The sequence below is a fragment of the Panthera tigris genome, chromosome X (genome assembly GCF_018350195.1).
Source record: "Panthera tigris isolate Pti1 chromosome X, P.tigris_Pti1_mat1.1, whole genome shotgun sequence".
NCBI classification, from domain to species: domain Eukaryota; kingdom Metazoa; phylum Chordata; class Mammalia; order Carnivora; family Felidae; genus Panthera; species Panthera tigris.
In genome coordinates this window covers 35,292,865-35,318,823 of record NC_056677.1, presented here as the reverse complement: position 1 = coordinate 35,318,823, position 25,959 = coordinate 35,292,865, and the positions used below count along the sequence as shown (strand labels likewise).

The 25,959-nt window shown below is 43.4% G+C and overlaps 1 protein-coding gene across 1 annotated transcript; it reads right to left on the bottom strand.

The window, feature by feature from the left end:
- Positions 1-982: 982 nt before the first annotated feature.
- On the bottom strand, positions 983-24,267 carry ATP6AP2 (ATPase H+ transporting accessory protein 2). The gene is made up of 9 exons (XM_042974351.1): positions 24,093-24,267; positions 16,979-17,109; positions 15,186-15,317; positions 9,643-9,738; positions 8,854-8,991; positions 7,940-7,993; positions 6,339-6,488; positions 5,428-5,547; positions 983-2,042 (listed from the first exon to the last, which is right to left on the bottom strand). The coding sequence occupies exons 1-9, from the start codon at positions 24,130-24,132 to the stop codon at positions 1,848-1,850; spliced, it is 1,056 nt and encodes a 351-aa protein (XP_042830285.1). The 5' UTR covers positions 24,133-24,267; the 3' UTR covers positions 983-1,847.
- Positions 24,268-25,959: the final 1,692 nt, after the last annotated feature.

Genomic DNA, 25,959 nt, shown 5'->3' with positions numbered 1-25,959 from the left:
ATAAGGATTAGTGCGGTCATGTAATTTTTTTTCTCCCCTAGAACTTAGTCTCATCAGTTTTAAATTACAAAGGCATTGGTTTACCTCATTATAAAATCGTAATCTTCTATGGCAATGTTTATATAAGAAACTTGTGAAAGAAACGTGGATTTTAACTACTCTGTAGCATTATACATTCCTGGCTCCCCAAACACAGGCCCTGTTGAGTTCTGTGGAGGTCAGTGTTCTGGGGCTAAGCAGCTGAAAACACCTTCACCCCCATAAACTTGCCAGGGAGTAACAGTGGAGAATACACATGTGATTTTAGAACAGTGTCGTTTCTTTTCTTGGTGAAGTTATCAGCTTGACTGTTTATGGTTAAATGAGAGGCAAGAAGAAAACCTTCCTCTATGGACATTTAACGCTGTAACTGTTAAAGGCGTCTTGCCTTAGGTGGTAGAAAACACACTAACTAGACTCCATCTTTTCCAACCTGCCAACTTCAGTGTTACTTAGAAATGATTTGATGATCTTTCCGAAGAAGAGGCACAGAAACGTTTCACACTAAATCCAAGTAGGGTTCCCAGGGGCAGGGCAGCATAACTCTCCGACTCAAGTAATCTTGCTACATAATCATGAAATTCGAAATTCTATTAAGTCTTTTAAGAAATAAAATTATAACCTTTAAGACTTTATCTTAGTCCTTCCTATTTTGACCGATTACTTATTCGTCTTTTAAATACCATAGGGAAATTTAAGCTTTTCCTACCTCTAGTATGAATTCACCACATATTCTGTATAAATTCAGTAACAAGAATGGTAATTCAGATGTCTTCCTTGTCTTGATACCGAATCTCAGAGGCAGCGAGAATAAACAAATGTAAAAAAACAAAAAACACCACGAAACCGTTTGTATAACAAAACTGCCAATTCTGATTAAATAAAACCCTGTTTAGTTAGGTTTTTACAATACAAAATAGATTTAGTATTGAAATGACACAAATTTGGAATCATTATTAACTTTATTTGTCACTCTTTATAGACATTGGTCCACTTCTGCATGAAAAGTAGGGAGCATCTCCTTCCACTTAATATTCCAGAGAATGACGTTGTACCACAAACCATTAATAGTAACTTACACAGGGGGAAAAGTTACTAAAAGATTTTATATTCAAGCCCCAAGATGTCCCCCAAATATTGGTTTTTGTGGGTATAATTATAGGTATCTATAACTGCACAAAGCTAGTTTCTTTTTAGATCAATGTAGTATTTTTTAACACCCACACCATGACCTGCATCACCCAACTTTCAGGAGAGGTTAAAAAACAGCTATCCTCTGTCCATCAGATGCAGCGCCCAATCTAAGTAACTGTGTAAGAAGCACTCTTATAGTTTAGGGCTACTTGAAGTTAAAAAGTTTCTATCTTGTTGCAGAGATATTTACATCAAATTAAGACATTTACACATAGTTCATAGGATGTAACAACTGAAATATTTTCACCTATCCTGTGTAAGGAAGTTATTAAACACTCATAAGTTTCTCTAATTCAGTGCATTTTCCCAACATAAATAACACAAGCTATTCTAAATGTTTTACATTTATTTCAGTGCACATTTCCAAATGTTAAATGGAATGAAATTATATTAAATGGTTATATCATATTGGAGCATATTATGGAATCTAATCACACAAATCAGTTCACATCAATATTATAATTCACTTTAAAAGAACATCACAGGCACACAGAACAAAAATTTTTTTTCTTTTTTATAAATTTAAAGTATACCATCTACTTTCAACTACACTAAAAGATTTAACAAAACAGCCAATTTCCAAACCCCTTTTCTAAGTCTGGCATAAGGAAAGTTCAATCCATTCGAATCTTCTGGTTTGTCATCCTATAAATAATGCTGTCATATCCAGGATCCATGTTCCAGATATTGTAAGAGGTGACAATCACAGCCAAGGCCAAGGCGATCATTATCCAAAGTACCATGTTGAAAACCACTGAATACTCAAGGTTATACTTATATGCAAGATTATAGGGGCTTGGTGGGTTCCTCTACAATGAAGAAAAGAAAGATATCAAAAGGGAAGAATTTTAAGATAGGAAATTACCCCAGTTTGGTAGCTATGATTCATTTATCTGACGATCACTTATTTCTAGGTGGAATCAAGACATGCTTATACTAGGAGGAACCAAGAAGGGGAGCTTTCCCAGAAAAGGTAAGCACACGGTCAGTGGAAGTATAAACCAGTCCAACTGCTTGAGAAAATGGGGCAACACCAGTAACGTTGAAAGTGTGAATATCCCATGATCTGGCCAGTCCACACCCTAAGAACCACTGCTGTATGTACCAAGAGACACGCACAAGGACATCCATTAACAGCACGGAAAATGCGGCACATCCACACGACGGAACCCACAGCAGGGAAGACTGAACTACAGCCTGTGTGACCCTTGGAAACAAGAATGAGCAGCAAACGATACAGAAAAATACAGATAGTGTGATTCCATTTATGTAAAATTCAAGTACAGGCAAAACCAAACAACACTGCTTAAGGATAAATCCATTAAGTGGTCAAACCGTAAAGAAACAAGGGCATGATTAACATATCAGGGCAGCAATTACCTGTAGATGGGGAGGGTAGAGAGAGAAGACGAGGTTCCTAGGAACAAATATTCCCTTCCGCTTTATACAGTATTAAAATGTTTTTCCTTAACTAGTACCACACACATCACATGTTTGTGCGCATGTTCATCCAGCTGGGGCTTGGTGGAGGTGGACTCTATTCCAGGCCTGTGCAAAGGCACCGTTTGGGAAACAGTTCATTCTGACTAGAGAACAAAAGGAGTGAAACCGCAGATGTGGCTCGAGGGAAAGTATGGAGAATCTGGCCCGGAGCCTATGGGCAACGAAGAGGCACGGACCCGTTTCAAGCGGGAAGTGAGTGACAGGACCAGGTTTGTCTTGAGAGAGAAGAGATTGTAGCCCCACAGCCCCAGCACCTGGCGTGCTGTAAGCACGCAAACGTTTCCTTAAACACTTCAAACTAAGAAAGAAAGCTAGTGATTTCCGTTGGGAGAGAGAGGGTGGGTACACACACATGGGGGGAGCCTAGAGAGGAGGCAAACGTTAAGGGGTTTCACCCTCGAAGACCTTTCTTTTTTCGGGGTAAATGGGTTCCCTATCCCTGTGTACATCTCCCTGCATCTTCATATATTCACAGAGGTCATCACGCACAGTCATCACCACAGTCGAATTGTAGAACGTTCCCATGACCGTAAAAAGAGCCTCAAGCTCAAGGCCTCATTTCCAGTGAGGTTGGCAAGACTGTCAGCACAGAGTTGAGGGGCAGACGCTGGACACAGACCACGGGTCTGGGCAGAATGGTATTTATTCCCGGGAATGTTTGGTACCAGTCTCCCATCTCCAAGTGGTTTCGTCTATTAGTATTAACAGATAGGAAACTTTAAAAATTCAGATTACATATGTAAAATGTTAATTCACAACCTTGTAGGTAAAGAAAATCCAACAACCACCACCTGGTTCTTGCTCCTCACCACGTGCATAATAATTTCAGAAACTACTTCCTAATAAACCCACTTTATCCATTATAAATTCAGCCTAACACCTCAGAGCCAATTCACCTCTACAAAACTGGTTTGTCAAACTCCCTAAACAAGGGTACCTTCTTCAAACTGGCACACTTGTCTTTGGAACTGCTTCACATAAAACTAGCGGGCCTGACATGGACAATGTTGAAAGAATCTAGTATTTAAAGTCTCTGGTTACATTCAAATCTTCCTTTAAAAACAGTGTCCTGTGGGCTGCCTGGGTGGCTCGGGTCATGATCTCACAGTTTGTGAGTTTGAGCCCCACATCGGGCTCTGCAGTGTGGAGCCTGCTTGGGATTCTCTCTCTCCCTCTCTCTCTCTAAAAATAAACAAACTTAAAGTTCTTTTTTCTTGACTCCTTTATTTCTTTAAATTGTTTTGTAGCCTATACCCATATTCTTCTGAGGTTTTTGGTGGTCTAACGGACGCTTTGGTAGCTACCTTGCACTCACGGTGGACTGGCTCCCCCTGCTTTACGGTGTTCTGAGTTCACATCTGGGGATGCCCCCTCCACTGTGGCTCGTGGGGAGGGAATGTCCTACTGGAGGTTTTACACAGACTCCTGCTGGGCACCGCGGGTCTTTACCAGCCTGGGACCAGGGTTTGTATTAATTTCTTGGCCCGGGGCTTTCTGGAACTTGCAGGTAATAGAAATTTGAGCCGCACACCAACAGGAAGGTGGTCCTGTGGTTAAGAATTCCCTAAGAGACATTTCCATCCCCAACATATACCCCGACTACATAGGGCCCAAGCTGCCCTTCTGTCTCCTGCTGGTGGGCAGATGACGGTTTTCTGGTCTACCCTCTCCCTAAGGGCAGAGCCCTGACAGAGTCTCACAGTTTTATATGGAGGGGTCGGTTTCAAACCCCACCCTTTCAGGGAGCCAAGGGCCTTGTTTCCGGTCTCCTGGTAGCCCAACTGGAAATGTGCCTAGGGTAGCCTGCTTACTAGTTTCCAAGTACCTCTTCTTTATTTGCTCCTTAAGAATTTCCCTGTCTTGAGAGCTAAGCTGTGCACTCAAAAAGCTGTTTATGTTTTATGAGTATTTCTAAGTGCTCTGCAGTGGAAAAATTGTTGGATTGTCTAGCTTGCCATGCTGTCTTAAATCAGGTCCTCCAATTCCAATTACAGAATGAAACCACCTCAAACCTGGCACCTCTAGCTTACCTTGAACAGGCATTACCTCTGACCATCTTTAAGTGCCACACCGCACTCAGTAAAACTGAGCACGGTGGCGGCTGCAAATGGGTCCAAAAGGGAGTGTCTACAAATGACGGGGTAGCTAACTGCTCCACGCTATGAAGCCAACCGTTAATAACGTTGGCCACACGACGTTTGGGAGTATCCGCGATGCTACTCTCGTATAGGTGCATGTATAACATGTAAAGCACATGTTTTGCTATGGCTGGCACTCTTGCCCAGGACCCTCTAAACGCTTAAAGCAAGATCCAGGCCAAAAACTTGTGGTACGTTATCAGGAGTATACAGAGCAGATCGTAGCAAATGAGGGACTATGCCACACAGATGGCATACCTCCTGGAAAAGCAGACTCCACGTGCTGAATCCTACCACTCCTTGCGACAGCAATATTTGAATTCTCTTACCGGCTTTGACACATTTATCCCGAACTCAAATTCTTGCTTTATCTGATTACAACCCCCAAATCCTGGCAAAACACATATGTCTATGTGAATAAGCAACCTGTGTCTTCATTTAAATCGTTTTTCAGATTTCCTGACTGTTCTTCCACGTCTCCCACAGGTGATCTAGGACTTTGTGGGTTTTCTTAACTTTATAGTTTTAAAACAGGACCTAAAAATGTACTCACCTCTTGTTTTGCCTCAAGAATAGTCCTTGTCTTCCTCACAAGAGATGTGTCAAATGATCTGACAGTCACTAACTCTACCACAGCATTCCCACCGTAAAGGTTATACATGTCATCTGCAAACTGAAGAGGTACTGCCATCACTATGAATCACAAACGTGTATTTATTAAAATAATTTTAAAGCCCTGTGCACCTACAAGAACACCTGCCTATTGGCTAATGAAATACACTATGTCTTAAAGGTTTGATTATGTTAAAATATTCAGAAAAGTTCACCTTCAACATATATTCAAATGTTCAAAATGAAATTAAGAGGAGACAAGTTGTTGGCATGTAAATTGGGGGAAGGGAAGTGGGAAAGGGAAATGAAAATCTTCCTAAGTGGTCTCTGGTTCATCACAAACACCTAGAAAGTTTAACTCACCGAAGACTTGCAGGGGAGCGACTCCAAGGGCAGAGAAAAACTAGCATTTATTACACATGTACCACACATCTACTCAGTGTCTGGGATTGTGCTAAGTGTTCTCCTTCGATGATTTCCATAGGGCTAATGGGGACAGAGTTTCAGTTAGGGAAGAAGAAAGTTCTGGCAATGGACAGTGGTAACAGTTGCACAACAATGTAAATGTATTTAATGCTACAGAAATGGACACTTAAAAATGGTCAAAATGGCAAGTCTTGTGTGTATTTCACCACAATAAAAAAAGAAAAAAGTACTGTGCTGGAGTTAGTGATCTGCCAACATTAGAGAGAGACCTCCTGGCACACACCTCTGACCCACTCTACCCTGGGACATGAAAATGAGAGGTCCTCCAAGAAGGGGAAACTTCAATCAATGGTACTTCACTAAATGGATTTTTCCACTGAGAGGCTAAAAGTGAAATGGTTACATTCTAACTGCTCAGTAACTTACCTTTTGCAGAGCATCGACAAGAATCTTCGAAGCATCTCTGAATTGTTCAGAGTCTTCCCCATAATGTTTCCCAATTTCATCCAGACCTGCCAGCTCCAGCGAATATAAATCAGGAGAATGATCCTTGGCTAGATGCTTATGTCGAGACAACTTAGGAGAACAAACAAAAGGAAGTGGATAAAGTAATGTCAGACACAGCCACTTGAAGTTTTATACCTAACTGGACTAGGCTGAACAGAACCATACCAGTGTGCCACAACATACAAATAGTCTACTAAAATGGTGGCAGACAGAATCAGTTGAAATGGGAGTTTCCGAGAAACCCAACACAAATCTCATTTTTAAGAGCAGTTTTAAGACTCCTTGAACATTTAATAAAAGCTCTTTAAAAAACTCCTTAGTTAAAAAACCTCAGATAGGAGGGAATGTCTGGCTAGCTCAGTCAGTAAAGCATGCAGTGCTTGATCGCAGGGTTGGGAGTTGGAGCTCCATGTCAGGCCTACGCAGAGCTAACTCGAAATAAAAAAACCTTAGATATGAGCCGGTGTATGAAAGAACAGATAGTTGGACCAGTTCGATCCCAAGAGAGCATGAGCCATCAGTGCTCAGAGGGCAGATACCTCCCAGATGCCCTCCTAGACCACCTGGGCTGACCCCTAGCAATACACCTCTAGACTCCCCAAACCAACCTGCTGAAAACTTTGGGCAATAAATTCAGAAGACAGTATACAGGTAAGTTTTCTTATTTCAGTAACAGGAGGATCTTTTCGAAATTATTCACACAGGGGAGCCTGGGTGGCTCAGTCAGTTAAGCATCCAGCTCTTGATTTTGGTTCAGGTCGTGATTTTACATTTCGTTGAGTCTGAGCCCCTCATCGGGCTCTGCGCTAGCAGTGCAGAGCCTGCTTGGGATTCTCTCTCTTTGCCCCTCCCCTGCTCGCTCACTCTCTCAAAATAAATAAATTTCAAAAGTATTTAAAAAAAAAATCACACACACACACACACAATATACTGCAGAGATATTTATTTCCTTCCTTGTGACAGCATTATTAGTCCAAACTGTTATTTCTATTTTGTTTTTTAAATTTTATTTTAGATAAAGCATGTGCATGCACGAGCAAGAGAGCGGGGAGAGAGTCCTAAGCAAGCTCCACGCTCAGTGCAGAGCCCAACCCCATGATCGTGAGATCATGACCCGAGCCAAAATCAAGAGTCAGATGCTAAACAACGGAGTCATCCAGGCACCCCTGTTATTTCTATTTTGGACCCAAAGATAAAGATAGAGGAATCGGGTCTTAATGTCTCTCAAGAAATCAATAGCCAAGTCAGGACTACAGTGAGGGTGGCCTTACTCCCAGGCCTGTGTCCTTAGAAGATACACTCCCTGTCTCTCCCAAAAGCAAAAATGCAAAATAATTTCACTGTAACAAGAGAGGAGTTCAAAATTCCCAACGCCACTGATTTCTCAATTTTCGTGCTATCATAACTCTAGGGCATACTTAATCAAACTTCAGTTGGTTTCACTATCATTCAAGGATTCTCAGGAAATGTCTTTTGGAACCAAAATAAATGAAACTGAAATACGAGAGTAGCCTACTTACCAAACTTGAAATATCGTGTAGCACTTGCAATTCAGAAAGAAAGAGCAGATCAACCTGCAGAGAACCAAAGGAAATAAGCATTATTTTAAATCTGCACCAGAGATCTGCGTTTTGCCATTTATCACGTAAGGAACAAGATACTACAAATGTTAAGCACAGTAAGTGACTTCATGCAACAAATGTCCTCCATTTGGCAGGTTCACTTCAATTGAAAATGCACATAAAAACATCATTTCCTAACAAAAAGGTGATGGTCGTTCCCAGCACGGGGACTACCACTCAACAGCTGTGTTTCTGATAAAGGCACGATAAAGCATCCAAAGTCTCAAGGGGCCTTCCCTCAGGGCATCACAGAACTCTGACACACTGCAGTGAGATCCCGCCAGCGGCCCCGCCTGCTCCCCTTCCTTGAACATGTTCTGCAGCAGAGCAGAAAAGATGGTGGCCCTGCTCAGCCACGGGAGGTGAAGAGGGGAGGCTGCCAGAGGTGGCATGCCGCGTGCGGAGGCTGATGGGAGTGAAGAGTGAGTGCCTCCCTCCACCGTATTGCTGAGAATCAGGAAGAGGAGGCACCACATCAGAAATGGCAGCGAGTAACGAGTATCGGCCTCTACGTAACCAGATCAACACAGCTCCACCCATCGGGTGGTTTGTGTGACTTCTGGCCGTCTGCATTCACTGGTGGCAGCCCTCGCACGAGAACGCGATACTCATTTGCTCAACTCACAAAAAAGAGTCTGTCTAGTCAGGAGATTCATTTAAAAATTACACTAAAGGAAAAAAAGAATCTACTCCAGCAGTCAATTTGTAAAACTTGTCATTTCCTAAAATTGCAAGTTTGCTCTCATGTCAGAGAGCATAAGGAATGGGAAATTAGTAATGATATTTATTCATTCAGTGACAGCACCACTTACTTCATTGTTCCTACTCAGAGAATTGAGGGGAAGTGAATTGAGAACAGAGTTTTCTTGAAACAGGCGATTGCGGAGCTGTCGTAATGTTACTGAGAGGTCTTCAAAAACCGAGTTCGCCTTCCCCACCATATACACTCTCTGCAAGAAGAATCCAAACTTTTTTTTACAGTCGGCAGATTAATTCTAATATACAAAGTAAATACAAAATACAATATAGGCTATATATACTATATATATATACAGAGCATATGCAATCTTTCATAAAAGTAGGTTTTTAAAAATTTATTTAGAAAGCGTGTGTATGGGAGGGGCAGAGAGAGGGAGAATCTCAAGCAGGCTCTATACTGTCAGCATGGAACCCAACACGGGGCTCGATCCCATGAATTGTGAGATCGTGACTTGAACCAAAATGGACGCTAAACCGACTGGGCCACCCAGGCACCTCCATAAAAGTAGTTTTAAATTTTCATTAAATAAGGAAGCTTATTAAAATAATTTTTTTAAACATTTATTTATTTTTGAGAGAGAGAGAGAGAGAGAGAGAGAGAGAGAGAGAGAGACAGACAGACAAGGTACGAGCAGGGGAGGGGCAGAGAGAGGGAGACACAGAATCCGAAGTAAGGCTCCAGGCTCTAAGCTGTCAGCACAGAGCCCGATGCAGGGCCTGAACTCACGGCACTGTGAGATCACGATCTGAGCCAAAGTTGGAGGCTTAACCGGCTGAGCTATCCGGATGCCCCAAGGAAGCTTAGTGTTTAAAGCATCTTCAGTAAAAACTGTATCACTTACCTCCTCACTGGGAGCCAACTGCAAAACTACCGGAGTTTCTTCAGAAAATAAGGAGTGAATGGAATTTGCAACGCTGTCAAGACTAAAAGGAACTGCCTGAAATTTAAGAGTAAGACCTCAATTATCATTGGAACCCAAGGGGTAAGAAAAATCATTCAGCAACAAAAGAGCCTTAAAAGAAAACAAACAAAAACCCCATCATTTCCTATGTAAATTCAAAAGACCCCCATCATTTCGAAACATAAACAGCCTTTTGAGGGTGCAGACAAAACAGCCTTTAGTGGGCCAGGAGTACGTATCTCCCAATAAGCCTTAATGGGAAATAACTTGCCAACGTGAAGGACACAACTTCTTGCACAAACCATCATTTTCTGGTCATAGGTCATGTATTTTAAGCAGGAAGTAATTTGGCTTCAATATGGATTAAGTGTGTCACAATGAATGTATATTCTACTAAAAGGTATTAACTTGTATGTAAGAGGAGGTCAGAAGAATTTAATTGAAAGAGAACTAGACTTCATTTTCCATTTCAAAATTTTTAAAATGCTGAATTTAAGGTTTATCTCCAGATAGAATGAAGACTCAGACAAGGCATAAAGTATGTCATAAGAATTTTGAAGCCTCTATCTTGGGACCACATCAAATTAAAAGAACCAATTGTAGCAAAATCTACTTTTTTCTTGAAATTGTTTTTACTAAAAGTATAACATACATATAATAGGGCACAAATCTTGGGGTAACAGCTCGAGGAATATTTACAAATGGATATGCTCATAAAGCCCAGGCAGATCAAGAGAGAACACTATCAGAGCCCTAGAAGGCTCCCCATGCACTCTCTCCACGCCCAAGGGTAACCAAAATTGACTTCCATCCGCATAAATTTTTTAACCCCACGTTATTTTTTTTTTTAATTTTTTTTTTAACATTTATTTATTTTTGAGACAGAGAGAGACACAGCATGAACGGGGGAGGGGCAGAGAGAGAGGGAGACACAGAATCAGAAGCAGGCTCCAGGCTCTGAGCCATCAGCCCAGAGCCCGACGCGGGGCTCGAACTCGCGGACCGCGAGATCGTGACCTGAGCTGAAGTTGGACGCTTAACCGACTGAGCCACCCAGGCGCCCCAACCCCACGTTATTTTTAAAAATAAGTTACAGTAACATTTCCCCTCAAAAAATTATGCTATCCTCAGTATTACTATAGTAAAACAGCACTATAATAGCATTTTTGTTTTTAATGGAGATTTCTTACAGTGATTGTTTTCCAGTAATTCCCTTTGCTAACATGGTATACAGGCAGAAAGAAATATGATTAATAAATCTTAGATGAAATCCCAGCATCAAAATGAAATCGATCAATTTCATGACACTGTGAAATAAAACCAACTTTTTCTCACTCCAGCTGTGTATTAATTCTTCGCAAAATTCTCTTAAAATAAGTTCTGGAGACACTGAAGAAGGAGGAAGAGTCACACTTGCAAATGCACACTGTCATGGTGCCCGAGGCGGCCTTGCAGTCACACAGTTCACCTCAGGCTCTGGAGGGAACACAGGAGCCGTGACACACTCTCCAGCCTCATTCCCCCTTGTCAAATGGCACTTGTGTCAGGAAAGTGCAAGATTAAAGGTAACATATCCTTAGCAATCAAATTGGAGAAGCTAGAGTCAGATAAGAGCCAAACTGTAAAGGGAAAATCACACAGACCACTAAGCTCAGAAAGGAAAAGGCTCAGCTGCTTAAAATCTGGCTCGTTTTCTTCCACTGTATTAGAAGGATGTGTGTGTTTGTCCCGGAGAAAATGAAATTCCTGTATCTTTAGACTTGACATTCTAATGAGAACAGCTGGCTAATCAAATAGAAGCTTCATTAAGGGGAATTCTAAGACATTCTGCTTTTGTAGGTTTTGTCCTCTGAGCCTTGGATTTCATTCACCACCTACTGCCAGGAAAAGTATTAGGAGCAGTCAGTCAGGGTCAAGCAATAACATGAGCTCTTTTTACAGCTTCTACTCATGTAAAATGAGGCTGGTCTGTTAAAAATGTTGAGTTTCGGATTGTATGTGATTTAAATTCTTAGTAGCATTTTGGATATTTAATAATTTTTTTTAAGTTTATTTATTTAGGGGCACCTGGGTGGCTCACTTGGTTAAGTGTTCGACTTCAGCTCAGGTCATGATCTCACTACTTGTGAGTTCAAGCCTGTGTTGGGCTCTGTGCTGACAGCTCGGAGCCTGGAGCCTGATTTGGATTCTGTGTCTCCCTCCCTCCCTCACGCTCTTTCTCTCAAAAATAAATAAACATTAAAAAAAAAATGTCTTACCATTTATTTACTTTGAGATAGACAGAGAGAGAGAGAGAGAGGTATGAATGGGGGGATGGGGGAGAGGGAGAGGGCAAGTAAGAATCCCAAGCAGGCTCCATGCTGTCAGCACAGAGCCCAATGCGGGCTTGATTCCCACAAGAAGATCATGACCTGAGCTGAAATAAAAAGTTGGATGCTCAACCAACTGAGCCACCCAGGCACCCCTATATATTTATTTTAAAATAAATTTATATTCACAAATCACAATGATTTTCACAGAAATTGCATACTTAATAATCTTATTATGATTAAAACATTTTTAAAATCTGCCTCTTTTTTAATGTTTATTTTTGAGAGAGAGAGACAGAGACAGGGCATGAATGGGGAGGGGTCAGAGAGAGAGGGAGACACAGAATCTGAAGCAGGATCCAGGCTCTGAGCTTTTAGCACAGAGCCCGAATCAGGCTTGAACTCACAAACCACAAGATAATGACCCGAACTGAAGTTGGACTCTTAACTGACTGAGCCACCCAGGCACCCCTGCCTTTTTTTAATAGGCTCCATGCCTAGTGTGGAGCCCAATGCGAGGCTCAAACTCACAGCCCTGAGATCAAGATCTGAGTGGAGATCAAGAGTTGGATGCTTAACCGACTGAGCCACCCAGGTGCCCCTAAATCTGCCTTTTGATTTTTTATTGTTCCCTTTCTTCCATTTGTTCTGAGATTCTTCTGGTTTCTTTAGCTCATTGATTTCCAATCGTTTAAACTAACATGTAGCATTTAAGGCTATAAATTTTCCTTATCACTTTAGCTGCACCCCCCTATTTTTAAATATATGGTACATTCACTGGTATTTAGTTCCAAATAATTTCAAAACTCCCACTGTGATTCTCTCTTCAACTCATGAATTATTTGGGAGTACATCTATTCCAACTAACTTTTCCTGTTGACTTAAGAAATTTTTTTTCAAGAGATATATAGAAAACCATATACAAAGTTTAGGGGTGCCAGGGTGGCTCAGTCTGTTAAGCGTCCGACTTCAGCTCAGGTCATGATCTCATGGTTTGTGAGTTTGAGCCCTGCATCGGGCTCTGTGCTGACAGCTGGGAGCCTGGGGCCTGCTTCAGATTCTGTGTCTCCCTCTCTCGGCCCCTCCTCTGCTCATGCTCTGTCTCTCTCTCTCTCTCTCTCTCTCAAACATAAAATAAAATAAAAAAAAAGAAAGAAAGAAAATGAGGATTTACCTCTCCCATGTCACCAACCACACAGCCCCATACATGCACTCCATTTCTCTATCTTCACCCTCCCAACAGTCATAACTTTCACTGGATCCATATCATTTCATTATTATGATGATTACACAATATTCTCAGCCTAGCCTTATACTAGACAATTACTGCTTTTCGGTTTTGCTCTTCTAGTCCCTAATGGCAATAGGAAATCTGCTATCTTTCTACTCTCATTCCTTTGTAATGACAATGTCTTTTCTGTGACAGCTTATATGATTTTCAGTGTGCTTTAAACCTGAGGAGTCATCTATTTTGTTTTTACCACTTCCAAATACATTTTCATTTATTTATTATTTCTTACTGAACCGTAGTCGACACGCCATACTCGTTTGCCGGTGTACAGTGATTTGACATTTATATGCATTAGGAAACGATCACTATGGCAAGTCTAGTTACCATCTGTCACCAAAGTTATTACAATATTATTGACTGTATTCCCTCTGCTTTACCTCACATCCTCATGACTTGTTTCATAACTGTAAGTTTGTACCTCTTCATCCCCTTTACCTATTTCCTTCATCCCCCCTACCCTTCCAAATACATTTTTTTAAGTATTTTGAGAGAGAGCGAGTGAGCGCATGAGTGGGGGAAGGGTAGAGAGGGCGAGAGAGAGAATCCCCAGCAGGCTCTACACTGCCAGTGTGGAGCCTGATGCGGGGCTTAAACTCACGAACCATGAGATCATGACCTGAGCCAAAACCGAGAGCTGGACGCTTAACTGACTGAGCCACCCAGATGCCCTCCAAATACATTTTTAAGGTATCGTTTTGTGGTTTTCAGATTTAAGTGCACTGTGGTCAGAGAGAGTGGTTTGATACTAATTATTACTTGTTGAGATTTGCCTCGCGGTCTAGTACATGGCCTTTTGTAATCACGTCACGTGTGCTTTGGAAATACTAGACCACAGAAAGTCTGCAAAATTCCTCCCAAACCATCATACAGACCAGTCTTACAATGCCATGAAATTAGAAACTGAAAAATCAAAAATTACTTGAAAAGAACCCACACGTTAAACACTTCTAAATAACTCATGGGTTAAAGAAATCACAATATAAATTATGAAATATTTAGAAGTGAATTATCAATGAATGCATCACCTATCAAAAGCATCATCTAACTGTGTCATAGTTTGTATCCCTTCCTTTAACTCCTTCACAATTTTAACGTATGTATTTTCAAATGTCTTTGAGATTGGTCAATTATCTGTAGCTCTAGGGATTAATTTGGTTTGTGGCACCTGCTGACTCTCTCATGACATTTTTTTTTCTTGCAAGGGCTTTGTAAATTCAACTCATTTTCAATTTTTTTTTTTTTTTTTTTTTTTTTTAACCAAACCAGCCCCGGGCTGTGGAAGTTCCATATGCGGTGGGTCATGGGAATTTGGAGCACAGCACTCTGCACAGCACAAGCCTGTAGTTCTGATTTCTCTTGGGAGACTCTTTGGGTCCCACCGCCGAGAGCGGTAAGCCAGCCCCTCTATGGCAGCCCTGGGGCAGTTGGGGCTTTAGCAGTCCTCCTTCTGAGGACGAGACAGCACTCTACAGCCCCTGGCTTTCTGCAAGGAACATAACTCCAGCTTCAGCTCTTGCTCACCGCTGTGGCGTTTGAGTGTCCCATTCCTATCTGGCAGCTGGGTGCATTTCTTCCTTGTCTGAAAATTCAGTTACGCACATAAAAGCATTTTGGTGACTTCTACGTGCCAGCAGTGGAAGGAGGGTCTCTCACGACAGCTCAGCCAGCCATACTGCCTGAAGAGCCAGTGAAGGAAAGAGTGAAGCAGCAAAATAGCCTCCAGTCTCCTTCTTACACAAAAATCAGGTAAAATTCGGAAGGGAAAGTGACAAGATAATGCTCGAGAAAATGTAGACAAGAGAAGTGTGCTTAGAACATAATTCATAACGACAGCTGACAAGATTAAAAATGCATGCCTTTAATTTTTTATAATAAATACTCACATTCTCCAGAGGGTATGAAATGACACTGCCTGGGGGTAGAGCGAGTTTGTCTACTCCCTTCACCAACACCATAACAGTAGCCCGAGGACGATGGAACAGGTTACCCACCGCAAGTCCTGGCCAAGAAAGGTCCTAAACATTGGAAAGCATGAAACGGTGCTTAATTATTAAGTCCAGAAACCACTGCCTCAGTAACATCTACTGAGCAGAGCCAAGGGGTTCTGGGATGACACTGGCAATGAAAATTCACAGGGAGAGCAAAGGTTTCGTTTAAGGTTTTGTTCGTAATCTAATGGAGGATACAGATTTCAAGCTCCTTCGTGCTCGTACACTTCTATGGATCTGAGAGGACAAAGTCAGTCATCTCACACCTTTTGTGGAAGAAAACAGACAAGTAAACAAAATGCAGGCACTTTTCAAATTCCAGATTACAAACTATTCCTTCTTCATATAAACATGGACGTTTTCTTCCCCCACATCATCACTTGCCCTTATCTACAGCATGGCTTCTCTTTCACAGGGATGCAGCAAAACTATCATCAAAAGTCTTCTCTATAGACTAAGCTCTTCATAAAAAAAATTCCTGCTGGAAGTAACCCATATTAATTTACTAATAATTATTTCTAAGGGTTATTTTGACAGCCATTGTAGTCGATTTTAAGTTTGTAAAGAATTAGGTACAAAGTTCATCCTTATACGTAAACAACCAGTCCCGGCCACACAGGGAGCTCAGGGGCTCCACCCACAGGCCCAGTAGAGAGTAGCTCCCAAGCGTGGCTTCTGGTTTCAAGGGCACTCAGCACCTAGGAGGAAAGTTCCTTTGAGTAACTGATGGTATCTAGAGGCCACATCAAAAGCACCAAATTTATGAAGTGGGAAGAGATAATGACAGCAAGACAGAGCAAACTGCATCTCCTATCTTCTAGCCCTTAACTTCAGATCTCTCACACTGACAGGATCTAGGCCCCCTCCACTACATCATGTAAGCAGCCAGTTACTCAACAGGTTATGGCTTCATTGTGGGAAACCAAGGTCCTAGGCTATCCCACAGCTACTGACAGCACTATCTTCTTAAACTCAGGCAAGATGCACATGCATTTTATCATTCATAATAAACTGCAGTAGGCTGAACGTTTGTGTCCCCCCCCCCCCACCCCGCCTGACACACACACACACACACAAATTCAGGTTGAAAGCTATTCCCCAATGTGGTAGTATTAGGGACAGACCTCAGGGACCCGATTAGGTCATGAGGACGCAGCCCTCAGGGTGGGATTAGTGCCTTATAGCCCTCCCCCCGCCAATCTGAGGACATGAAAAGAAGCCAGGGGTCTGCAAACTCGAAGAGGGCCCTCACAAAGAATCCCACCGGGCTGGCACCCTGATCTTAGACTTCTAGCCCTCAGAACTGTGAGAAATAAATGTTTGTTGTTTCTATACGCCACCCAGTCTATGGCATTTTATAATAGCCCGAACTAAGATAAAAAAATATATTGTGTACTGAAAAATAGGTACAACTATACATCCTATGAATTGGATAGAGGCATTCTCTCATATACAAAGAACATCACTACTCTGAAAAATTACATGGTTAATAACTTATGATGATTGGGTTTCATAAGCAAGCTTATAGCACATCTCTAAATCTCCCCAACTACAAATGAGCTTTTTTACTTCTCTAATCTGTAACCAATATACCTATGTTTGCTTGTTGCTTTCTTGGGCTATTAGCAGAAATCAGCAAAAATACTTTCAGAATTAGCTCCCAATATCTTTTTTTTAAATACACATACTTCTTTAACAGAGAAGCCCATGGACAATGCAGCCACGTCTGGGATTCGCTCTCCTGGTATAGGCCAATTTCCGTCTCGGAAAACAACAGACCCTGGTGATCTTAATATACTAAACTCGTTCCCCAAAACACCTGGAAGAAAACAGATTAATAAATGAGTGATCAACATCATAAATCTTTTGCACCCACGTTGAAAATTATTAAATATAGAACGTTTCCCCATTCTTGACTTAGCATACTATATATTAGACAAAATACTGAATCAAAAACATCAAATTATTTTTCAAAGTACTGCTCTCAGAACCTAAGTCGATACATTCTGCTCTAAAAGAGGCACAGTTATGAAACAGGATTCTCCTAATGATCTACATGTCTTCCTACAGGTGGCCCTTAAACAGGGGGGCATGTGGTACTTCAGCAAGAATTAGAAATCAATGGGATTTCTCCAGCATTTAAAAATGCAAACAAAACCCTGGCACAGACTAAAAAGGAAGAAACTTGAAATCCCTATATTATGTCTGCCCTCAACCCTGTCTTCAAAATGCAAACTCATAAAATTCCTAGTCTTCCACCCTGAAACTTTAGCAAGTTCGCCTATCCTAGGATGAAGATCTTTCTTTACATCCCATAAGCAAATAAGGACTGTCAGACACCGGGCAGAGGCAGTCAGAATATGAACACGTCATATGAACCAGACAGAATATGAACACGTCAGACTTCAGAAGCAAAGTAGTCTAAGAAATAGTATTTCCAATGGGTGTATCAAGAGGCTGAGAAAAGGTATTTTGTAATAATAAAGCCCACTAGTCTAGCTAGGGAGCCTGGGATTAACAGGCGAAGGATGAGAATAAAGGGACTATTTGATAAGCCCTCCGGGGGCTGAGGATGAGGTCTTTGGCCTCTTCAGCCATTTTGTGTTAACCCATGATGTCTAGCTTACACAAGAACATGTAACTAATGGAAACTTTCAGATTCCTATGAAAAGATTAGCTCCAAGTCCAAAACAAATCTTAGCCATGCTTACCTCGTATGAGAAAATTAGACTTTAATAAAGCATCACTGTTATTCTCTTGACCTCAGGAAAGTATCACTTATGGGGTATGGGAATAAAGTTGGAAGCAACAATAAATGTTTTGGTGTTGCAGTACTGACAGTAAATAAAAGGCCTCAGGATGGTGCTGATACAACACGAAGAGTTATGAGTTTCAATTCAGCGCAGCCGCCAGAGCAGGAATTTCCAAAATGTTCTAGCCGAAGGCAGGCAAAAAAAATTAGCAGAATGGGATGGCTGTCTGTAACTGATGGACACCTTGGTTCACTCAAGTAGTGGTTACTGCAAACACTAAGGAAAATGGGGCAGCAAGAGACCTATACTTTCCAAGTTCCATACACATATATGGGTCTGGAGACAGTCCTGTTCTACAATATGACCCTAATCACTCAACCCTGGCAAAGAAAGCTATACGGAATGACTTTGCCCCTCAACATTGTTGTTGTTGTTGTTTTTTAATGTTTACTTATTTTTGAGAGAGAGCGAGAACCAGGGTAGGGGGGAGGTGGGGGCAGAGAGAGAGGGAGACAGAGGATCCGAAGCAGGCTCTGTACTGACAGCAGAGAGCCCGATGCAGGGCTCGAACTCATGAACCATGAGATCACAACCTGCAGTCGGACAGACGCTTAACCGACTGAGCCATCCAGGCGCCCCTGCCCCCAACACTGTAGGCAGATCCCCCACTTCTGTGCCTGTACAACAGTCCTTCAGGAGTCTTGAGCTTTAGAAAACCTTACGCTGTGGCTCCCAGACTGAGAAATTCTACCAGAATATAACCAGGGAGGGAGGACACCACCTCAACTTACGAACCCTACATTTGCCAGCAGTCATCTCCACTGTGCCAACATTCCAGTCCCCTGAAAAGTCCTTCCTTGTACTGAACTGAAATGAGCCTCCCAGCTTCTTGCAACTTACTTTATCACCCCGACTCAGTCTTAACAGATAACCTCACCTCCAGTTTCAAGAGAAAACTGAGGAATCCCTCCCACTGCCTGCTTCCTCTCCCTACCACAAATTTATCTGCACCAGCTCCTAGCCTTATCTCCTCTCCCTCCAGATGTTGGCAGGGACGTCCCTCCAAGAGTCTGACATTATCCTGGCATTCAGCCTTCTTAGGGACCTTCATCTGCTCACCTATTAGTCATTCAATGTTTATTATGCCACTATTCTGGGAAGACAACCGATCAGGAGTCAGGCGGCTATGTGGTTGTAAGCATAAAAAGCTGGCCCTGCTGAATATAAGCTCCACGAGGGCAGGGATTTCAGTTTGTCTTGTTCACACAGTATCCCCAAGAGCGGGAGAACAGTGCCGGACACATTGGTGCTCAAGAAATAGTTGCTGAGTTAATGAATAAAAGCCACACCTTGCACTACCAACTTCCCCTTTTCAACTGGCTCTTTCATTTCAGCATAAAAATACACTTAGAGTGCTCCCATTCTAAAATTACAACCACGAAAAACCCTCCTTTGGGCCTACCAGCCTCTGCTTCCCTTCAGAGGAAGAATCCTAGAAGAGTAATTAACCACCATTTGCTTCTCTACTTCATCTCACATTACTACCTAAACTCCCCCATGCCACTGAAACCACTCACCAAATCCAAAAGACAATTCTCAGCCCTTAATTCATTTAACTTCTCAAAGCACCTGATACTGAGCAACTCCCTCCTTAAAAATCTTCCTGCCTTGACCCTCATGAAGCCCGGGCTACTGTTTGTTTTTTTCCCCAGTCCTTCTGGGACCTGGTTTCTTTCTCTTCCATCCTTTAAAACAGTGATGTCCCAACTTTTTAGATTTCAACTGTTTCAGTACAAAATCTGAAAGTAGCCCCAATATACACATAAAGTACACACGTGTAGGACAGACTATACATTGATAATATATTACAAAGCACACAAAAATAGAAATGTTTTAAAATGTTTATTTGAGAGAGAGAGAGAGAGAGAGCAGGAGCAGGGGAGGGGCAGGGAGGGAGAAAGAGAGAATCCCAACCAGGCTCCACACTGTCAGGTCACAGCCTGACACAAATCTCAATCTCACAAACTGTGAGATCATGTCCTGAGCCGAAATCAAGAGTTGGACACTTCATCGACTGAGCCACCCAGGTACCCCCAAAACGGAAAATTTTTTAAGAGGATGAGGTAACTGTGTAATATTCTTCCCAATTCAACCATGAGAAAACATCAAACTCAAATGGAGGGACATTCTATGAAATATTGGACCGTTAGTATTAAAAAAAACAACAACGGGGACTCTAGGTGGCTCAGTTGGTTAAGTGTCCAACTCCATTTCAGCTCACCTCATGATTTCCGGGTATCCTGAGTTCAAGCCCCGCACTGGACTCTGACAGTAGAGAGTCTGCTTGGGATTCTTTCTCTCTCTTCCCCCTCCCCAGCTCACGCTGTCTCTGTCTCTCTCAAAATAAATAGATATACTTAAAAAAAAAAACAAAAAAAAAAACCACAGGAGATTAAAATGGACGTTCTAGTACCCTCCTCTGGCATCCCAAGAGACCCCTCTTCTGAGATCTGAGGGCTCCATTCTTGACCCTCACCGCTTTCCTATTCTATATCCCTGTCCCTGGCTGAGCCCAGCTACTCCTCAGGCTGCAAACACTACAACACCGATGGCTCCCAGATTCTTCCCTTGAGCCTGAGACCCACAGACCCAACAGTCAGCTGAGCAGTTCCTTCTAAGTCCCACGGGCTCTTCAAACTCAACAGGTTCCAAACTGAACTGACCGTCTTTTCACAGGCTCCTTCAGTATTCTCTATCTCAAAGGATGACACCACCTTTCATGCAGCTGCTCAAACAGGTCTTTAAATCCTTCCTCAGCACCACAGCCAATCAACTGCCAAATTCTGTGGATTTTTTTCTTCTTATCTCATATATCCCTTCCCCTCCAGGTCCTTACCGGGTTTGCTAGAACTGGCCGCCTTATGACCTGTAACACCATTCTCTGAGCCAGCCTTTCTAGAACCTTTTCAAAATAAGGGTGTGCTCATTCACCCACCGGTTTAATCACCTTCACTTGCTGCCCAGAGCTTTGGAGACAACCCAAAACATAACACCCAAGGAACTTCACCAAACTTACTTCTTCTGGGATGTCCCCAACTTAACTCTTATACATTCAAGCCCCACCAAACTACTGGTTCTTTTGCACTCACATCTCTGTGCTTACACATGCCTTTCTGTCTAAACTGCCTTTTGCCCCCACCCCAACCTTTCACATATTTGCCCCCTCTCCCCCCAGGGAAATTTCCCTCAGCTTCCCCATTCTGGGAGAGACGGTTAAGTATCCTTCCCTCTAGAACTCCCACCATACTATGCTGTGATCAATGAACGGTGGATGGAATCAGTAAGAGAAAAAATAAATAGGGGCCCCTGAGTGGCTCAGTTAAGCGTCTGACTCTTGGTTTCGGCTCAGTTCGTGAGTTCAAGCCCCGCACCGGGCTCCACTCTCAAAGTGCAGAGCCTGCTTGGTATTCTCGCTTTCCCCCTCTCTTTGCCCTTCTCCCAACTGAGCTCTCTCCCCTCCTCAAAATAAGTAAATAAACTTTCAGAAAAAAATAATACATAGGTCCTACTTTTGACCTCTGGGGCATCACTGACCACATCACACCCCTCTTCTACAGGACACTCCTTCAAATTCCACGTGTTTGCCCTTGGCCTTTCCTCTCCAGGCTAAACACCTGAATTTTTTCAAACACCCCTCAAGACATGGTATTGATAACCCTACTTCCCTTCCTCTAGTCTCTCTCCAGTTTAGTTAACACCATTTTAAAGGACTTCTATTTTTTCTCAAATAGAGAAGCCCAATCTCTTAAAGATGTTTTCCACTAAATCACATTTAGTCATTGTGGAAAATAGTAATTTAACCTCACATGACAAGACCAAGCAATGCAGAGCTGACAAGATCTGATTCTTAGTCTGTATGAACTAGACTATTCTAGTTAGGAAAGCATGTTCAAACCATGTACAGAAGCAATTACTTTGCCTCAGACCAAAAACAAACAAAAAACACCTAAACTTCACTGAATCAAAATAGTATCAGTCACAACATTAAAAGATGGAATTTCGGGGTGCCTGGATGGCTCAGACGGTTGAGCGCCGACTTTGGCTCAGGTCATGATCTCACCGCTGGTGAGTCTGAGCCCTGCGTCAGGCTCTGTGCTGACAGCTCGGAGCCTGGAGCCCGCTTCGGATTCTGTGTCTCCCTCTCTCTCTGCCCCTCTCCAACTCATGCTCTTCTTCTCTCAAAAATAAACGTTAAAAAAAAAAAAAAAGACAGAATTTCAACAGATACTCAGTTAAATCCCAGTATCAAAGGGAAGATTCTGAAATTTCAAAATCTGTAGGTGCCTGGGTGGCTCAGTCGGTTGGGCAGCCGACTTCAGCTCAGGTCACGATCTCGCACTTCCCGAGTTCGAGCCCCACGTCCGGCTCTGTGCTGACTGATCAGAGCCTGGAGCCTGCTTCGGTTTCTGTGTCTCACTCTCTCTCTGTCCCTCCCGTGCTTGCCCTCTCTCAAAAGTAAATTAAAACATTAAAAAATTTTTTTTAAAGAAGAAATTTCAAAAACTGAATTAAAAACATCCCTCAAAGTAACTTACTAGGAGTGCCCGGCTGGCTCAGTCAATTAAGTGTCTGACTCGATTTCAGTTCAGGTCATGATCTCATGGTTCGTGAGATTGAGCCCTGTGTTGGGCTCAGCACAGAGCTTGCTTGGGCTTCTCTCTCTCCCTCTCTCTGCCTCTCTCCCGCTCGTGCACATACGCGCACTCTTTCTCTCTCAAAAGAAATAAACAACCCTTAAGAAAAAAGTAACAGATCAGGATGAATTTTCCAGAGCCAGGAGCAGAAACGAAAGGAACAAGACAACCCTAAAACTTGGGGGTATGAAAATAAGTATAGCTATCATCAACACACCACCCTGAGCACACCTCCAGGGATGGCCAAGACCTACAGATTTCAAGAACATCAGTGGTCTATACCCTCATGCAGAATTAAACCACCATTCCAAAAGTGGGTCGGGTCACCCCAGCACCTCACAAAGATTTTTAACCTACAGGTTTTAGGCACACTGGGGAACAGAGCCCCGTTTCTCTAAGTTGTTCTCAACTTGGCCTCTTGTTCGCCACTGAGCCCCCAGGCCCCATCATTCCCACGCAGTAGCAGCATTTCCATTACCTGTACCACAACACACATAATGGAAAAGACCCACACTTTGAAGCCAGCTGTCGTGGGTTCAGTTCCAGCTTTGCTGCCTACTACTTGCATGGTGTTGGGTAATTTATTTAGGCTTGACCACCCTGTAAAGCGAGGACGATGTCCTCTTTAAGAACTGCTATAAAATTAAATGAATTCCATGATACACAGAAAGACGCCAAACATTAGCTGACTTGCTGAATACAAGAGAACCTCGGTTCTACCCTGAAAGCTACCATTTACCTGACATGTGACCCTAAGAACGTGACTCACATCTTAGTTTCCAAATCCTTAAAATGGAGAACCCTGACAAACTATTGAGAGGTACTCTGAATTTGCCTTTAGAAAGAATCCTATAGAAACAATTACTCCACCTCCAACTTTTGTATCCTGAAACACGTTAAGGGAAGAGAGGGGATTTCATCAATTACTGATGACAACCGCTAGAAAGGAAGACGGCAGAAAAATGCCAAGAAACGCAGCATCTGATGGCAGCTAAGAAGTCTGCCTTCCCTTTCTCGCAGAGGGCTGCGGCTCCACAGTTAATTGGGAAATGCATCCCCGTGCTTCCGGAGCCGGAAAAGACCCGCGGCAGGACCGGCGGACGCGCCTTCCTGGAAGAGGCGGCGGGCGGAGGCCGGCTCAGGTGCCCCCCACACGGCCCGGCCCGGCCCCAACCCCGGCGGCCCTCCAGACTGCGCCGCCACAGGTCGGTCCGAAGAGAAGGTCGAGGGGGAGGAGGCTGGGGCGAGGCCGCCTCCGGTTGCCCGCACTGCGGCACCCACCCCGCTGCCGCCCACCTGAGGCCGCCCCCGACCCCCGAGGCTCACGGACACCCCGAGCGCGCCCCGGTCCTCACCCGCCGCCAACAAGGACAGGAGCACCACGAGCACAGCCATGGTTCCGCGGCGGCCGCAGCAGTGCAGGGCGGCACGGACCCGGCCGGCTGAACGCGAGCGACCACCGCAGCGGGAGGGGGTGACGCTCTCTGGCTCGTCCCGACTGCCTGAGACCGCCCCGTCGTCGCCTCCGCTGGGACGGCTGGCGCCTTCTCCACCAATCGCCAGCTACGTCGCGGCCTGCGGGAGAGACGTAGGCTGGGGAGCGTCAGGCTCTTGGGCGGGGCCTAACGTGATGGATGGGAGGACCTGCCAATGGTAGGCAGCGATTGAAGAGTCGAGCAGCTCCGCCCCCCGGCCCGTGACCACCAGTCACGAGATTGAGGGTAGGGCAGGGGGTCGGGGATGTGGGGGATGACGGAGCCAGTCGAAGGATCCTGAGTGCCCACGGGGTGGGACTGGCTCCCAGGTGCGGACCCCTTGGCCGATCTCTGGTGACGGTCTCCAACCGGGGTGTCTGTCTTTCCTGGTCGCATGGCTCCGCCCCGCTACGAGTGCAGCTGTGGAAGCTACGGGCTGATTTGGATTTCCTTCTAACAATTGCACAGATGCTGAGCACCTGCTGGAAGCCAGGCGCCTTGGAACCCCGGCCCTCCAAGTAGGAGTACCGGATAAAATACAAGACGCCTAGTTAAATTTGAATTTCAGATGAACAGCGAATACTTTTTATTATAAATGTCATGAATATTTCATGGAACATGCTTATACTTAAAAAAATATATGTATTGGGGGGCGCTTGGGTGGCTCAGTCAGTTAAGTGCCGACTCTTGCTTTCAGCTCAGGTCCTGAAGTCATGATTTTGTGAGCTTGAGCCTGGCATTGGGCTCGTGCGGAGCCTGCTTGAAATTCTCTGCCTCTCCCCCATTTGCTCTCTCTCTCAAAATAAATAAACTTAAAAAAAATTAAGTATTCATAGGGGACCCTGGGTGGCTCAGGGGTTAAGCCTCTGACTCTTGATATCAGCTCATGTCTTGATCTCAGATGGTGAGTTTAAGTCCCACTTAGGATTCTGCAATGGGGCGTGAAGCCTACTTAAAAAAATTTGTTGTTGTTGTTTATCTGAAATTCACAGATGAGTGGGCATCCTGTATTTTGATTTGCTAAATCTGGCAACCCTATCTCCTAAGACCCTCCTGTCACCAGGAGTGATGGGACAAGAATATTAATTATTTCCTTCATCCATTTGCTCAGTGTTAGGTGAGGGCTAGACCTACTAATCATACCTGCATCCATTCTTCCCCCTTTTCAGGGTTTTTTTTTTTTTTTTGCCTAGTTTTTTTTTTGTTTTTTTTGTTTTTGTTTTTTTTGTTTTGTTTTTTTTTTGCAGGAAGAGACACAGTTTAACACCTAAGGTCAGAAAAGGATGCCCCAGCCCAAGACCTTGAAAGATGTTTGTGGTTTCAATATGCAAGTACAGGAGAAGAAGAGGTTCTGTCAGGTAGCAAAAACCGTGAAATGCAGCATGGAGAAAGCCTGTCAGGTTGAGCATTAACCGTTTGATTTAATGAAAGAAGAGATTATATGGGGAAGGGGGGGGGGGACATGGAGCTAAAATGTTCAATTACGCACCTGTTTATTGAGAATATTAAATGCTAAATAAAAGAACTGCACATCAACCTGCAGGAAATGGGGAGCCATCGAAGGTGTTTGAGCTTTGTAAAGTGCACAAAAACAAGACAGACTTGTTGGGGGTAAAATACCCCACTGTTTACAGTTTCCCGTTTCCATTTTCTTCTTGGGATTAATTGAAGGGGGAAAAAAAAAAGAGGTGAGTTGGAAGCAGTGATCCCAGGAGTTGTTCAGGTAGCAGACCTACCCCAGGAAAAA